The 16590-nt window shown below is 47.4% G+C and overlaps 1 protein-coding gene across 6 annotated transcripts in view; it reads left to right on the top strand.

Moving 5' to 3' along the window:
• adgrl2a (adhesion G protein-coupled receptor L2a) overlaps window positions 1-16590 on the top strand; it is a 775507-nt gene that overhangs the window by 688031 nt on the left and 70886 nt on the right. For 4 of the 6 annotated variants that reach the window (XM_052010658.1, XM_052010660.1, XM_052010655.1 and 1 more), the window contains 3 exons: window positions 3271-3456; window positions 3657-3695; window positions 13637-13820. In XM_052010658.1, the coding sequence (XP_051866618.1) occupies window positions 3271-3456; window positions 3657-3695; window positions 13637-13820 (409 nt within the window). The remainder of the gene's footprint in view (window positions 1-3270; window positions 3457-3656; window positions 3696-13636; window positions 13821-16590) is intronic. The other 2 variants (XM_052010661.1, XM_052010657.1) reach the window with 1 other exon arrangement.

The raw sequence follows: 16590 nt of genomic DNA, 5'->3' as shown, positions 1-16590 counted from the left end.
ATTTGTCCAGTATACTTGGATATGTAATTAGCATGTGGGCAAGACAGTTGCTTTCAAAGAGGACTGCAAATAGATTTGAATCTCTTTATCAGTTTCTGAGTCATTTAATCTCAAAGTAATATTTTCAAACTGTGCAAATATGATTGAGAGATTGGCCAAATATGTTATAGTCCAGTGGAGCTCAGGAAATCACCAGTGATGTTATCATTCTGGAGTCTCAAAGCACATGTTGCCAAAAAAAAGGAAGTACATTTATAGAACACAAGCAATGCAGTATTTTTGAAAGGCAGTCACAGTGTAGGAAATTTGTGCACAGCAAGCTCCCACAGAGAGCAATATGATGGCTACCAGACACTTGTATTATTAGTTTTGTATGCTCTCAATTGTTTTAATGAGTTGATGGCCGTGACTTAATTGGTCAGGGCCTTTGGCCAGTGGAGGTTAGGCGAAACTCGATATGAATCCCTGAATATTTAGCCTTGTCAACAATGATTTCTCAGCTTTTAACCTTTTTGGCTATCTTAATCTCCACAAAAGACAATCCAAATAACACAAAGCTTCGAGGGTGAGAGAGTTTCAAGAACACAAAGCAGCACAAAGCGGCTCACCAAGGTTTCTCTGGGAGAAGAAAAATGTGCATGCTCAAATTGTTACCCCTCACCTCTTTCCAAACACTGGCTGATTTATTTTTATTTGTTTCCTTTGGGGATCTGGGACTTACTGGCAATGCCAGCATTTATTGCTTGTCTTTATTTAGAACATAGAGCACTACAGCACAGTGCAGGCCCTTTGGCCCACAATGTTGTGCCAACATATCATCCTGCTCTAAGATCTATCTAACCCTTCCCTCCCACATAGCCCTCCATTTCTCTATCATTCATGTGTCTATCTAAGAGTCTCTTAAATGTCCCTAATATATCTGCCCCCCACAACCTCTGCTGGCAGTGCGTTCCACGCACCCACCACTCTCTGTGTAAAAAACTTACCCCTGACATCCCCCTTATACCTTCCTCCAGTCACCTTAAAATTATGTCCCCTCATGTTAGCCATTGTCACCTGGGAAAAAGTCTCTGACTGTCCACTCGATCTATGCCTCTGATCATCTTGTACACCTCTATCAAGTCACCTCTCATCCTCCTCCTCTCCAAAGACAGAAGCCCTAGCTCGCTCAACCTACCCTCATAAGACATGCTGTCCAATCCAGGCAACATCCTGGTAAATCTCCTCTGCACCCTCTCTAAAGCTTACCCATCCTTTCTATAATAAGGCGACCAGAACTGAACACAATATTCCAAGCGTGGTTTGACCAGAGTTCTGTAGAGCTGCAACGTCACCTCATAGCTCTTGAACTCAGTACCCAGCTAATGAAGGCCAATTTGCCCTTTGAGTGAGCAGCGGTGAGCCACCTTCTTAAACTGTGTGGCTTGTTGGACCATTTCAGAAGGTGGTTGAGAGTTGACTGCAGTGCTGGGGTCTGCAGTAACACTATGCACCAGAATTTGCAAGGATTTAGAATAATCTGAAATTTGTGGTTGCTCCAAATTCCAGATTATTAACTGACTTTAAATTTGACAGCCACCCTAGTGGGATTTAAACTCATGTCTGTGGATTGTTAGTCCAGACCTCTGGGTTACCAATCCAATAACACAATCACTGCATCACCATAATGGAGACCCCACCCCAACACACTCCTTTGTCTTCCCTTATTCCTGTGGCTCCCTTCCCTCACCTTGATGACCTGCCCATCTCCTCTCCTCTCCTCCCCCATCCTTTATTCCATGGTCCACTGCCCTCTCCTCCCGGATTCCTTCTTCTTCAGCTCTTTGCCTCTTCTACCTATTACCTCTCATCTTGTTACATCTGCTCCCTCTCCCCACGCACCTACCTTCTCCCTCTCACCTGAACTCACCTCTCCCCTGCCTGCGTGTGCTCCTCCCCCTTCCCCCACCTTCTTATTCTGGCTTCTGCCCTCTTCCTTTCCAGTCCTGATGAAGGGTCTCAGCCCAAAACGTCGACTGTTTATTTCCCTCCACGGATGCTGCCTGGCCTGCTGAGTTCCTCCAGCACTTTTTGTGTATTACTGCATCACCATAGCCCCATATGTAACTCCTGACCTACCAATGTCATTACTGCTATAAAGTGTTCTTGTCTGTCATTAAACAGTTCAGATGATTAGGGATAGGCAAGAATGTTTTGCAAACAACATTTATATCCCATGATCAAGTAAATCATTCAAAGGTATTGGCGTTGACAAAAGGAAAACAGGATTAGCCCTCCAAGCCTATTCCTCCATTCGTCAAGAACCTGGCTGAGCTCACTCAATACCACTTTCCAACACTGTCCCCATATCACTTCATTCCCTGGATATCCAGTTACCTCTGTTTTGAATTAACTCAACAACTGAGCTTCCGCCACCCTCTGGCAGAGAATTCCAAAGATGCAGCCCTGTGTATCTCCACATCTCAATCCTAAATAGCCCCACCTTCATATTAGGCTGTGACCCCTGGTCTGCGATTCCTCAGCCAGGGAAAAACCTCGTTCCTGCGTCCACTGTCGAGAATTTTGTGAGTTTCAGAGAAATCGATAGTCCAAATTTTTGGCTGTGACTTCTGGCAGTGATACAAGAGAGAGCAGTTAAGCCCTTCCTCACACTGCTGGTGTTCAAAGTTAAAGTCAAGGTCACATTTATTGTCATATGCGCAAGTACATGTGTGCACAGGTGCAATGAAAAACTTACTTGCAGCAGCATCACAGGCACGTAGCATCATTGAAGCAGCATTCAGAAGAAAGACATAAACATGAATTATATCGAATTTTTACCAGAAAGAACACAATTAGAACAAAAAAAGTCAGTTTTAGTGCAAAGTGATCAAAGTGGTCATGGTGTTGCTAAACTCTAGTGATTAGGGTTGTGCTGGTTGGTTCAAGAACCGAATAGTTGAAGGGAAGTAGCTGTTCCTGAACCTGGTGGTGTGGGACTTCAGGCTTCTGTACCTCCTGCCCGATGTTAGCTGCGAGATGATGGCATGTCCCCAATGGTGGCCATGTCGAGGAAGTCAGCCTGAGAAGTTTAAACAAGGCAGAGTAAGCAAGCCACCTATTGTCAACTCTTAATTGGCTGTGAGTGCATCTAACCGCCCATCTGCAATGATCAATTATATCACAGCAAGTCACTGGACTCGGGTAGGTGGCTAATGGGAGCTTGAGAGTGCTAGACTTTGGATTCTGTTGGGAGAGCCTGCTGAGAGAGAGAGTAATTTGTGTTCACAGATCAGGAGCGGTGAGAACGCAGCTAACCTGGCCAACGAGCTAGCCAAGCACACCAAAGGGCCCATCTACGCAGGAGACGTCAGCTCGTCCGTCAGACTCATGGAGCAGCTTGTCGACATCCTAGACGCCCAGCTCCAGGAGCTACGGCCAAGCGAGAAGGACTCTGTGGGTCGCAGCTTTAACAAGGTAAGGCTAATGGGTCGTGAAGCCAAAACCTGGACCAGAGCTAATGGCCTCTTTTTCCATTCTCTGCACAAGGTTTGCGATACAAGAGCCTCTTTCTGCACTGCTGATGCTGCAGTTTTGCTGGAGGCTCTGGTCTGACTCCTTACTAACCAGTTGTGTTCTGTTTTGTTTCTCTCTCCTGCCTCCCATCACTGGAAAAGCTCCAAAAAAGAGACAAGACTTGCAGAGTGTATATTAAGGTAGCACACCTGCGATTGTGCTTTTACTATTGTTCGCCTCCCCTGCCCGCATCGAGACCGTTACCTCTTGCTTTGCAAGTGTGCTGCATGACGCTCTTTCTCTCTCCGTTTGCAACCCCACCAGCGCCACCCCTTGTATGGTTGCTCATCCTTGCCATCTGATTACCATCCCTGTGCTTTCTACACGGCAAAACCCCGTGTCGTCTGTCAGACTTTTAATTTCTATTTTGCCGGCCGTGTGTTGGTGTGTCCTGGGATTGTCCTGCTCTATTCCACCCTGAGTAATTTTTCACAGTGCAGTCACTTCAGAAAGCAGGAATTGGCAGTACAGTAGCTCAGCTGATAAAGCTGTTGCTTCACCACTGCAGTGACCCAGGTTCGATCCTGGCCTCGGATGCTGTCTGTGTGGAGTTTGCATGTTCTCCCTGTGACTGTGGTTTTCCCCAGTTGCTCCAGTTTCCGATCACATCCCAAAGACATGCTGTTTGGTAATTGGTTTATTATTGTCACATGTACCGAGATAAAGTGAAAGGTTTTTCTTTGCCTGCCTTCCAGACGGATCACTTCATACATAAGTACATTGAGGTAGAACAAAAGGAAAAAAAAACAGAATGCAGAATATAGTGTTACAGTTACAGAGAGAGTACAGTGCAGGCAGGCAGATAAGGTGCAAGGTCACAAGGAAGTGGACTAAGAGATCAACAGTTCATTTTTAGCATAAGCAGCTCTGGAGGTTAATTGGCCACTGTAAATTGGTAAATTGAAAGGTAAATTAGTTTTTATTGTCACATGTACCGAGGTACAGTGAAGAACTTTGTTTTGCATGCCTTCCACACAGATCATTTAATTACAACAGTGCATTGAGGGAGTACAGGGGAAAAGCAATAACAGAATGCAGAATAATGTGTTATAGTTACAGAAAAAGTGCAGTAGAGGCAGACAATGAGGTGTAAGGCCATAACGAATTGCCCCTCATGTGTAGGTGTGTGGTAGAATCTGGAAAGAGCTGTGAGGAGAATAAAATTGGATCCGTGTTGGATTAGTGTAAACGGGCGCTTGGTGGTCAGTGCAGACGCAATGGGCTGGGGCTATTTCCGTGCTCTGTGACTCTATAACTCCAGAAGAACTCTTACTTTAAGAAAAGCACAGTGTTGACATTTACATCAGGGAATACCATATTAATTAGCTGTTCACAAGCAATGACATTGAAGACAATAATTGATCTTTGGAATGATCTTCCAAGGGCATTTTGAATTTATATAGTACCTTGTGCAGGGCAGTCATGTGACACCTCTTTCAGTGACTGATCTATGGATTTGGTGTCCGCTGCCCAGAAGGAGCATTTTTGTTTCGTCACCGAACCACCGATGGAGCATCATGTTAGTTAATCCATGTTGGTCTGGGAAAACAAGGGCAAAGGAAATTCTCGCTCTTCTACTGTGAGTTGTGAATTGCAATCTCCAACAATTTTTTACATTTCTAATTTTCTCCTGTCTATACATTCATTGGGCTGTCAGGCCCATATATTTGTAGTGTTAATACATTCTTATACGGAAATGAGAAGTCTGCACATGTAGTGGATGCACAGATTGCCACCTAACATCTCTTAAAGAAAGGGTCGATCCTTACCCGAACCATGGACATGCTCTTGCCGCATGTTGGATGTGGAAGCCCACACAGCAAGACCATGTCCCTTTGGATGAAGGGCTGTCAGGACTGGTGGTGGAAGCAGATACAATCGTGGTGTTTTGACCATAGGACATGGGAGCAGACTTAGGCCATTTGGCCCATCGAGTCTGCTCTGCCATTCAATCATGACTGATTTTTTTTCAATCCCATTCTCCTGCCTTCTCCCTGTAACCCTTACCAATCATAGAACATTACAGCACAGTACAGGCCCTTCGGCCCACGATGTTCCACAGAGATCAATAACCTATTGATCTCTGCCTTAAATATGTCCAATGACTTGGCCTCCACGGCCCTCCGTGGCAACAAATTCCACAGATTCACCACCCTCTGGCTGAAGAAATTCCTCCTCATCTCAGTTTTAAAGGGACATCCCTTTATTCTGAGGCTGTGCCCTCGGATCCTTGACTATCTTACTGATGGAAATATCCTCTCCACGTCCATTCTATCCAGGCCTTTCAGTATCCGGTAGGTTTCAAAGAGATCCTACCCCCGCCTCACCTGTTTAAGTTTAAGGGGCTTTTAGATAGACACATGAATATGCAGGGAATGGAGGAATATGGATCCTGTGCAGGCAGAAGAGATATAGTTTAATTTGGCATCATGTTTGGCACAGACATCGTGGGTCGAAAGGCCTGTTCCTGTGCTGTAATGTTCCATGTTCTAGATGCTGGAATCTAGATGAAAGACACGATGATGCTGGAGGAACTCAGCAGGCCAGGCAACATCCATGCAGAAAAGCAGGCGGTCAATATTTCGGGTCAGGAACCTTCTTCAGGACTGTCCTGAAGCCTTTTAAATGCATCTATTGTATCTGCCTCCATCACCACCCCTGGCAGCACATTCTAGGCACCCACCAGTCTCTGTGTAACAAAATGTGCCCTGCAAGTTCTGTGTTCTATGTACACCCTTCGAACATTGGAGAGGTTTTTGCACGGGGAAAAACCTAAAAAGGGGAAATAAAAAGAAAAAAAACCCAGAGGCTTCGTGGGCTTCGCTTCGGAGGACTTCGGAGCAGATAAGTTTTTCTTTTTTTTATTATTTTAAGTATAAGGCTTAGTTTTTAATAGGGTTATAATTTACTAGGGTTAGTATTTTTATAAGTGCTTTAAAAGTTTTTAGTGGTCGAGTGGGGGCTGGACTGCGCAGGCGCGGCGCGGGCAGTTTAAAAAGCAAACCGCCTATACAGTGGGCAGCGTCAGAGCGGGCAGCGGAGTGAGTGGGAGCAGAGTGTTCTGGGCTTTGGCTCAAGGGGCTTCGGCATAAAGGGGTAAGGCGGGTGTGTAGCTGGTAGGTAGGCAAAGGTAAGGTTACCTGTTATCTGTGATAAATACTTAAGTAGAAAAACTAGGAAAAAACAAGGTATTAGTTCAGATGGAGGACACGGTGGTGTGCTGCAGCTGCTTGATGTGGGAACTCATGGACCTTGCTGCGGTCCACGATGGCCACATCTGCAGTAAGTGCTTGAGGCTGGAGGAACTTCGGCTCAAAATCGATGAGCTGGAGTTGCAGCTTCAAACACTGCGCAGCATCAGGGAGGGGGAGAGTTTTGTAGATTCTGTTCATCAGGAGACGGTCACCCCCCCCTTAGAGCAGGTACTTCTGGGGTCCAGGAAGTAGATAGAATGGTGATTGTCAGGGGACGGAAAAGAAAAAAGAAAACGAACAGTCAGATAGAGCAGAGGACCTCGGAGGCTGTTCCCCTCAATAGCAGGTTTTCCGCTTTGGAGACTGTTGAGGGAGATGATCTGGCAGAGCCTAGCAGTAGTAGCCAGCTCTGTGGCACTGGGACCGGTCCTGCTGCTCAGAAGGGAAGGGAGAAGAGAAAGGCAGTAGTGATAGGGGACTCGATAGTCAGGGAAACAGATAGGAGGGTCTTTGGCAGTGAGCATGAATCCCGGATGGTACGTTGCCTTCCAGGTGCAAGGGTCCGCGATGTCACTGATCGGGTCCACAGGATTCCAGAGCGGGAGGGAGAACAGCCAGAAGTCGTGGTTCATGTTGGTACCAACAACATAGGTGGGAAGAGGGATGAGGTCCTGAAAAGGGAGTTTAGTGAGCTAGGCAGAAGGCTGAAGCACAGGACCTCGAGGGTAGCGATCTCAGGATTGCTGCCAGTGCCACACGATAGTGAAGGCAGGAATAGGAGGAGATGGCAGATAAATGCATGGCTGAGAAGTTGGTGCAGGAGGGAGGGTTTTAGATTTTGGATCATTGGGATCTCTTCTGGGAAGGTGGGACCTCTGCAGAGAGGACGGGTTACACCCGAACTTGAGGGGGGCCAATATCCTTGCGGCCAGGTTAGCTAAGGTGGTTCAGGAGGGTTTAAACTAGATTGCGAGGGGGAAGGGAACCGGAGGAGTAGGTCAGAGGAAGAAGGTGGATTGGGAAAAGTCAGATCTTGACAGGTAGAGAGGCTTTGAGGGAAGGAGAAGCAGAGTACAGGCTATAAAGTAGTAAGGTGGATGGGCCTGAAGTGCATTTACTTGAATGCGAGAAGCATCAGAATAAGGGAGATGAACAGAGGGCTTGGATAAGTACATGGGACTATGATATTGTGGCTATTACAGAGACATGGGCTGACATCAGGGCAGGAATGGATTATTGAATATCTCCTGGCTTTTCAGTGTTTTAAAAAGGGATAGGGAGGGAGGGAGAAGAGGAGGAGGGCGCGATACTGGTCCGGGACACAGTTACAGCTGCAGAAAGGGTAGATAATGTAGAAAGGATCCTCTCCAGAGTCAATATGGGGTGGAAGTTAGGAATAAGAAAGGGGCAGTTACCCTTCTTGGAGTATTCTATCAGCCCCCCCGGTAGCAGTAGGGATACTGAGGAGCAGATTGGGAGGCAGTTTTTGGAAAAATGTGAAAATAACAGGGTTATTATAATGGGAGACTTCAACTATCCCAAATATTGATTAGCACCCTACTTAGTGCCAAGGGTTTAGACGGGGCGCAGTTTGTTAAGTGTGTCCAGGAAGGATTCCTGACGCAGTATGTTGACAGGCCGACTAGAAGGAATGCCATATTAGATCTAGTTTTAGGTAATGAACCGGGTCAGGTGACAGATCTACGGTGGGTGAGCATTTGGGGGGCAGTGACCATTGCTCCATAACCTTTAGAATTGTCATGGACAGGAATAGGAGCAAAGAGGACGGGAAGGTATTTAATTGGAGGAAGGCAAATTATGAGGCTGTAAGGCGAGAACTTGGGAGGGTAAATTGGGGTGACATTTTTGAAGGGAAATGTACTATGAAGATGTGGTCGATGTTCAGGGATCTTTTGCAGGATGTTAGGGATAAATCTGTCCCGGTGAGGCAGAGAAGGAATGGTAGGGTGAAGGAACCGTGGGTGACGAGAGAGGTGGAACAACCAGTTAGGAAGAAGAGGGCAGCATACGTAAGGTGTAAGCAGCAAGGATCTGACAGGGCTAGTGAGGAATATAGAGTAGCAAGGAAGGAGCTTAAGAAGGGGCTGAGGAGACCGAGAAGGGGACATGAAAAGGCTTTGGCAAGCAGGGTTAAGGAGAATCCCAGGCTTTTTTCTCATATTGTGAAGAGCAGAAGGATGGCTTAGAGTAAAGGTAGGTCCGATTAAAGACAAAGGTGGGAGGATGTGCCTGGAAGCTGTGGAAGTGGGTGAGGTTCTCAATGAATACTTCTCTTCAGTATTCACCAAGGAGAGGGGTCTTGATGATGCTGAGAACAGTGTAGGTGAAGGTAATGTTCTGGAGTATGTAGATATTAAGAGAGAGGATGTGATGGAGTTGTTAGAAAAATATTAGGACAGATAAGTCCCCGGGGCCTGACGGAATATTCCCCAGGCTGCTTCGTGAGGGAGGGGAGAAGATTGCTGAACCATTGGTTAGGATCTTTGAGTCCTCGTTGTCCACAGGGATGGTACCGGAAGATTGGAGGGGGCAAATGTTATCCTCTTATTCAAAAAAGGTAGTAGGGATAGTCCAGGGAATTACAGACCGGTGAGCCTTACATCTGTGGTGGGTAAGCTGTTGGAAAGAATTCTAAGAGATAGGATCTATAAGCACTTGGAGAAACATGGACTGATTAGGGACAGCCAACATGGTTTTGTGAAGGAAGATCTTGCCTCACAAGGCCTGATAGGGTTCTTTGAGAAGGTGACCAGGAAGATTGATGAGGGTAGTGCAGTGGATGTGGGTCTACATGGATTTTATAAGGCGTTTGACAAGGTTTCTGCAGGGTAGGCTTCTTCAGAAGGTCAGAGGCCAAGGGATCCGGGGAAGCTTGGCCCGTGTGGATTCGAAATTGGCTAGCCTGTTGAAAGCAGAGGGTTGTGGTGGAGGGAGTGCATTCGATTGGAGGGCTGTGACTAGTGGTGTCCCACAGGGATTGATTCTGGGACCTCTGCTTTTGTGATATTTATTAACGACTTAGATGAGGGGGGTGGAAGGGTTGGGTTAGCAAGTTCGCAGATGACACAAAGATCGGTGGTGTTGTGGATAGTGTGGAGGGCTGTAGAAGCTTGCAGAGGGATATTGATAGGATGCAGAGTTGGGCTGACAAGTGGCAGATGGAGTTCAATCCGGAGAAGTGTGAGGTGGTACACTTTGGAAGGACAAACTCCAAGGCAGAGTACAAGGTAAATGGCAGGATTCTGGACAGTGTAGAGGAGCAGAGGGATCTGAGGGTTCATATCCACAGATCACTGAAAGTCGCCTCGCAGGTGGATAGCGTAGTTAAGAAAGCTTATGGATGTTAGCTTTCATAAGTCAGGGGATCGAGTTTAAGAGCCGCGATGTGATGATGCAGCTTTACAAAACTCTGGTTAGGCCACGCTTGGAGTACTGTGTCCAGTTCTGGTTGCCTCATTATAGGAAGGATGTGGAGGCATTGGAAAGGGTGCAGAGGAGATTTACCAGGATGCTGCCTGGATTGGAGAGTATGGATTATGAAGAGAGACTAAGGGAGCTAGGGCTGTTCTCATTGGAGAGAAGGAGGATGAGGGGAGACATGATAGAGGTATACAAGATATTGAGAGGAATAGATAGAGTGGACAGCCAGCGCCTCTTTCCCAGGGCGCCAATGCTCAATACAAGAGGACATGGCTTTAAGATATTGGGTGGGAAGTTCAAGGGTGATGTCAGAGGGAGGTTTTTTCACCCAGAGAGTGGTGGTGCATGGAATGCGCTACCTGGGATGGTGGTGGAGACTGATACATTGGACAAGTTCAAGAGATTGTTAGATAAGCATATGGAGAATTTAAGTTAGAGGGATATGTGGAGGAAGGGGTTTGATAGTCTTAGGAGTGGTTTGAAGGTCGGCACAACATGGTGGGCCGAAGGGCCTGTATTGTGCCGTATTGTTCTATGTTTTATGGACTCAACCCACTCAATATACAGTGGCAGCAAGTGAAAAGCTTGTGATAACACTCTGCCGATTCTGGCTCTCGTCAGAGAAGGAAGGAAAAAACATGCAGAGTCACGTCTAAGTATCTCCCACCTGCCAGGAGGGTCTGTGTGGCTGGAAATCTGGACAATGAGAATATTAAACTGGATTAAGCTAATTAATCTTATGCTGACAAGTTGCCTGGGTAACTTTTTTTTCTAATCATTCTTGCAAGCACTGTATAAGAGAATCATCCTGCAATAAGTAGTGAATTACTAGAACTGGTTATATTAACGTTGATCAGATCAGGGCTAGTGCAGAGATGAGGGAGGCTTTAGTAATTGGTGAACTGTGTCACACTGAATCACAGCATGGTTTCCTCCACTTAATTCACTCTTGCTTTGACAGCAGAGAACAGTCTTGATTAACTGAGTAAACATCATTATTTCCTGGAAGAATTTGAATGGCCTCCAGTTACTTATTTCTACCAGTGTGTATTTTTACCCATGCTTAAGATCTTCGACTCAATCTGGTGATATTCTTATTACCTCCCATTAAGGGAAGGGAAACCAAGGGACACTGCTTTGGGATTACTTGTCCCTAATTGCCATATCCACCATACAGCAAGAGCATGTCCATGATTTAAGTAAGGATCGACCCGTTCTTCAAGAGATGTTAAGTGGGAATCTCTGCATTCACTGTGTGTGCACAGACGTTTAAATCACTGTCTGCTTCTCGTTTCTGTCTGAGAATGTGTGGGCCTGTGTATGGATCGCTGTGACTCTCCATTAACTATTTGTCTCACCAGCTGACATTTCCATCAACCTGCCCATTTATCTCTCTCATCAGTTTCATTCCATCTCTATCTCTCTCTGTTTATCTCTGCTTGTTTCTGTATCACCCCCTCCATTTCACTATTTATCACAGTATATTTCCCCATATCTTTCCATTGTTTGTCCTCTTTTGTCTATCTTTAAACATCTCCAGCCTCATCTATAAAGCATCTTTCCATTTGTTTAGTCTGTCAGTCTTACGTTGTGTAATAAAGGTCATAATCTCACACTTGCAACTAACCTGACAGGTTTTGTGGGGAAACCAGACAAAACTGCCTTTTGTTCAGACTTATTTTCCACCGTTAAGCCATGTTAGTTATCATTTATTGCTGCCAAATTGAGTACAAAAGTAGGGGAGGTTCTGCCCCAGCTTCAGAACCCCTGCCAGCCCGATATAGGCACTTAGAGCTTTCTGCGTAAAAAACTTGCCCCCGCACATCTCCTTTAAACTTTCCCCGCTCTCACCTTACAGCTATACCATCCAGAATTTGACATCTCTACTCTGGGGAAAAGATTCTGACTGTCGACCCGATCTATGCCTCTCATAATTTTAAAAACCTCTCCCCTCAGCCTCTGACGCTCCAGAGAAAACAACCCAAGTTTGTCCAACCTCTCCTTATAGCTCATACCCTCTAACCCAGGCAGCATCCTGGTGAACCTCCTCTGCACCCTTTCCGAAGCCTCCTTGTCCTTCCTGTAATGGAGCACCAGGAAATGCTCACAATACTCCCAAGTGTGGCCTTACCAAGTGGGTGGTAAGGAAGGCAAATGTCATGCTTGCCTTCATTGGTCAGAGTATTGAGTATAAGAGTCAGGAAGTCATATACAGCTGTATAAAACATTGGTTAGACCTCATTGGAGTATTGTGTGCAGTGCTGATCACCCCAGTTCAGGAAGGATGGGGAGACCTGATAGAAGTTTATAAAATTATGAGAGGCATAGATAGGGTGGACAGTTAGAAGCTTTATCCCAGGGTGGAGATGTCAAATACTAGAAGACATGGGGGACTGGAGTTTAATCCAAGCAAGTGTGAAGTGTTGCACTTTGGGAGGTCTAATGTAAGTGGAGAGTATACAGTTAATAGCAGGACCCTTAATAGTGTTGGTGTGCAGAGGGATCTTGGAGTCCAAGTCCATAGGTCCCTGAAAGTGGCCACGCAAGTAGATAGGGTGGTAAAGAAGGTGCTCACTTTCATCAGTCAGGGCATTGGTATTGGTATTGGTTTATTATTGTCACTTGTACCGAGGTACAGTGAAAAACTTGTCTTGGATACCGATCGTACAGGTCAATTAATTACACAGAGCAGTTATATTGAGTTAGTACAGAGTGCATTGAGGTAGTACAAGTAAAAACAATAACAGTACAGAGTAAAGTGTCACAGCTGCAGAGAAAGTGCAGTGCAGGTAGACAATAAGGTGCAAGGCAACAACAAGGTAGATTGTGAGGTCAAGAGTCCCTCTCATCATATAAGGGAACCATTCAATAGTCTTATCACAGTGGGGTAGAAGCTGTCCTTAGCTCTGGTGGTACGTGCCCTCAGGCTCCTGTATCTTCTGCCTGATGGAAAACGAGAGAAGAGAGAATGACCCGGGTGGGTGGGGTCTTTGATTATGTCGGCTGCTACACCAAGGCAGTGAGAGATAAAGACAGAGTCCAAGGAGGGGAGGCTGGTGTCTGTGATGTGCTGGGCTGTATCCACAACTGTCTGCAGTTTCTTGCAGTCCTGGGCTGAGCAGTTGCCATGCCAAGTTGTGATGCAGCCAGAAAATATAAGAGTAAAGTTAGACCCAGGGAGCTTTCAATGGGTCAACATGCAAAGTGCTGGAGGAACTCAGCGGGTCAGGCAGCATCTATGGAGGGAAATGGACAGTCAACATTTTGGTTTCAGACCCTTCATCAGGATTGCTCGAGATTCCAGCATCTGCAGTCTCTTGTGTCTCCGGCTCTCAATGTGTGTTTGAAAAGGTTGAGGGAGGGGCAGTGTGGAAAGTCATCAGGATGATACTGATGCGGGTCACTTCTCTGTAACCTCTCCCCCCCCACCCACCCTCTGCCCTCAGGCGATTGTGGACACAGTCGACAACCTGTTGAGACCAGAGGCGCTGCAGTCCTGGAGGGACATGAACACGACGGAGCAAGCGCACGCTGCCACCCTGCTCCTCGACACCCTGGAGGAAGGAGCCTTCGTTCTGGCCGATAACCTCATTGAGCCGACCACTGTTACAGTGCCAACTGAGAACATAGGTGAGTGACCTCGCCGTCGGACACAGACGCAGGATGCTGAGGGGAGCAAGCATTGCCTTTCCTTGGCCACTTCATTCAAATAGTGAGAGAGGGTCTCACAGAACTCCCATCGAAAGTAGTTAGATTAGTTTATTATCATGAAATTCCTTGCTCAGGTGAAGCTCACAGAGTAAACAGTGTACATCGTAATAATAAGTACAATAATAGACACAGTGACAAGCACAAAATCAACAGGATGGTGCAAAGATTGTAGAGCAAACTGAAGTAGCACAGAAATAAATGCAGAAGTGACAATAATTGAGAGGGGTAGAGGTAAGAGTCTGAGAACATGGTAGCACCACCGGGAAGGGACGTGAAAGAGGTGATTGGTTCAGAAGTTCAGAAAGCATGGTATGTATGTGGAACGAGCTGCCAGAGGAAGTGGTTGAGGCAGGTACAATAACAATTTTTAAAATACACTTGGACAGGTACATGGATAGGCAAGGTTTTGAGGGATATGGACCAAATGCTGGCTGCTGGGATTAGCTTGGATGGGGATCTTGGTTGGCATGGACCAGTTGGGCTGAAGGGTCTGTTTCCATGCTGAATGATTCTATGACTCTCTAACTGTAAGTCTGACAGCAGTGGGGAAGAAGCTGTTCTGGACGTCCGGGCTTTCAAGCTCCCGTATCTTCTCCCAGACAAGGGAATGGCCAGGGTGGCAGGCATCCTTGTCGATACTGTTCGCCTTCCTGAAGCGACGCGCCGTGGCAGAGGTGTAGGCTTTGCATTTCCCTAGCGCCTCTCACACCCTCAGCACGACGATAGCCACTCAAGCTCCCTCCGACGCAGATGTCCGTGGGGCTGTGGGAACTGCCTACTTGCTAGTTCGTGGTCAAAGAGCCACGCGATAATGTTTCACAGGTCATGGTGATTCAGAGAAAAGAGAAACAGTGAATAGGAGACACACTCAGATGCAAATTTGCCTCGTATTCTGTCTTGGTAGTCTCCAACCTGATGGCATCAACATCGATTTTCTCTCTAACTTCCGGTAACCACTCCTCCCAGTTTCCCGGCCCCCCCCCCCACCTTTTGGTTTTCCTTGAACTCTCTGACCCCAATCCCCCTTCTCTTTCCCCTCCCTCACCCTCACGATCTGCCCCTCCCTCTGGTTCCCCACCTCCTTCCCTTTATTCCATGGTCCACTGTCCTCTCCTGTCAGATCCCATCGTCTTCAGCCCTTTGCCTCTTCACCCAATCACCTCCCAGCTTCTCACATCACACCCCCCCCCCCACCTACCTACCTTCCCCCTATCACCTGGACTCACCTATCACCCGCCACCTCGTGGCCCTCCCCATCCCCCACCCATCTTATTCTGGCCTCTGCCCTCTTCCTTTCTCGTCCTGATGAAGGGTCTCGACCCGAAACATCGACTGTTCGTTTCCCTCCTTTGATGCTGCCTGACCCGCTGAGTTCCTCCAGCACTTTGTGTGTGTGTTGCTGCAAATTTACCTCACGCTGCAGCGGAAACAAAACCTTCAAATCACCTGGTGGCAGTCAGTGGAAACACGGTCGTTGTAATGATGGTCCTGACAAGAGGGAGGGTCCTTCAATAGAACCGGGGTGTGGGATTGGTTGCATTGCCCTTTCAGCTCCCCTCCCTGTTCCCGCACCGATCTGTCAATCATTGCCCAGTGTGAGGCCCAACGCAAATAAAAGGAACAACACCTCACATTCTGACTGGGTGGTCCACAACCCAATGAGATGAACATTGAATTTTCCAATTTCACATCACCCTTACCTCCTGTGTTGCCCTCTCTCCCTCTCCTTCCCATCCACCTCTAGTCATTCTGTTTTTGTTCTCTTTCCCATACCCCCACTCCAGACCCCCCCCCCCCCATCACCCATTTTTCTCCCTCTCCCCTTCCTGGTTCCGTCCACCAACTACCCACAACGTTCACCCACCATATCGCCTCCTCCCATCTGGTTCCATCTGCCTTGCGTCTCTTCCCTAATGGTTCCCGTTATCGCCTTCCCTACTGACCCGTTTCCAGGACCGGTAGCCTTGGTGTTCTTACTTGTCACTCTCCAGCCTCTTGTCTCCACCCTCCCACGAACTCACCTCTTTCCCTTACCTGCTTCCACCTCTTCACCCACCTGCCTCTGCCTCCCGACTCCAGCTCCCCCCAATCCCCTACCTGGCTGCTTCTGCCCGTCATCGTTCACCCTCCCTTGGTCCACCTATCACCTCCCAGCCCCTGATTCACCCCTCCCACTCTCCTCTTCAAACTGGTTATCTTCCCAATGCACTCTCAGCGTCTCGACTTGCAGCATTGACAATCCTTCTCTCCCCTCCACCCCACCCCCCCACAGACAATGCTCGACCCACTGAGTTCCTCCAGCAATTTGTTCCAGATTCCAGCCACTTGAGTCTTCGTTTATCTCCATTGACTGGGGGAAGTGGTTGAATTGATCTCTTTTGACCCTTTTCAACCAGGCAGCAGTCCCGTGGGCACCAGCCTGCCCTCTGCGCTCAGAATCCCCAAGTGGGATTTGAATCCACGAGCTTCCGACACACAGATACGGTGCAGTGGCCAGGACTGAGATGCGACCGTCTCCTTGCTCCTCCGCCACCTTCCCCTCTGCTCACCGTTGCTGGTCGAACTGTGGGGAAGGTGCTGTGAGTTTGGCCTCCAACAGAAGGAAGCTGTGGCCTTGGCTGAGCAAAGGAACCTGCACATCAGACAGGAGTTCGGTGCCTGGAGGACGAGAGCCAAGTTCAACCCAGGA

Source organism: Pristis pectinata, chromosome 3, assembly GCF_009764475.1.
Source record: "Pristis pectinata isolate sPriPec2 chromosome 3, sPriPec2.1.pri, whole genome shotgun sequence".
Lineage (NCBI taxonomy): Eukaryota > Metazoa > Chordata > Chondrichthyes > Rhinopristiformes > Pristidae > Pristis > Pristis pectinata.
This window is presented reverse-complemented; position numbering and strand designations above follow the sequence as displayed.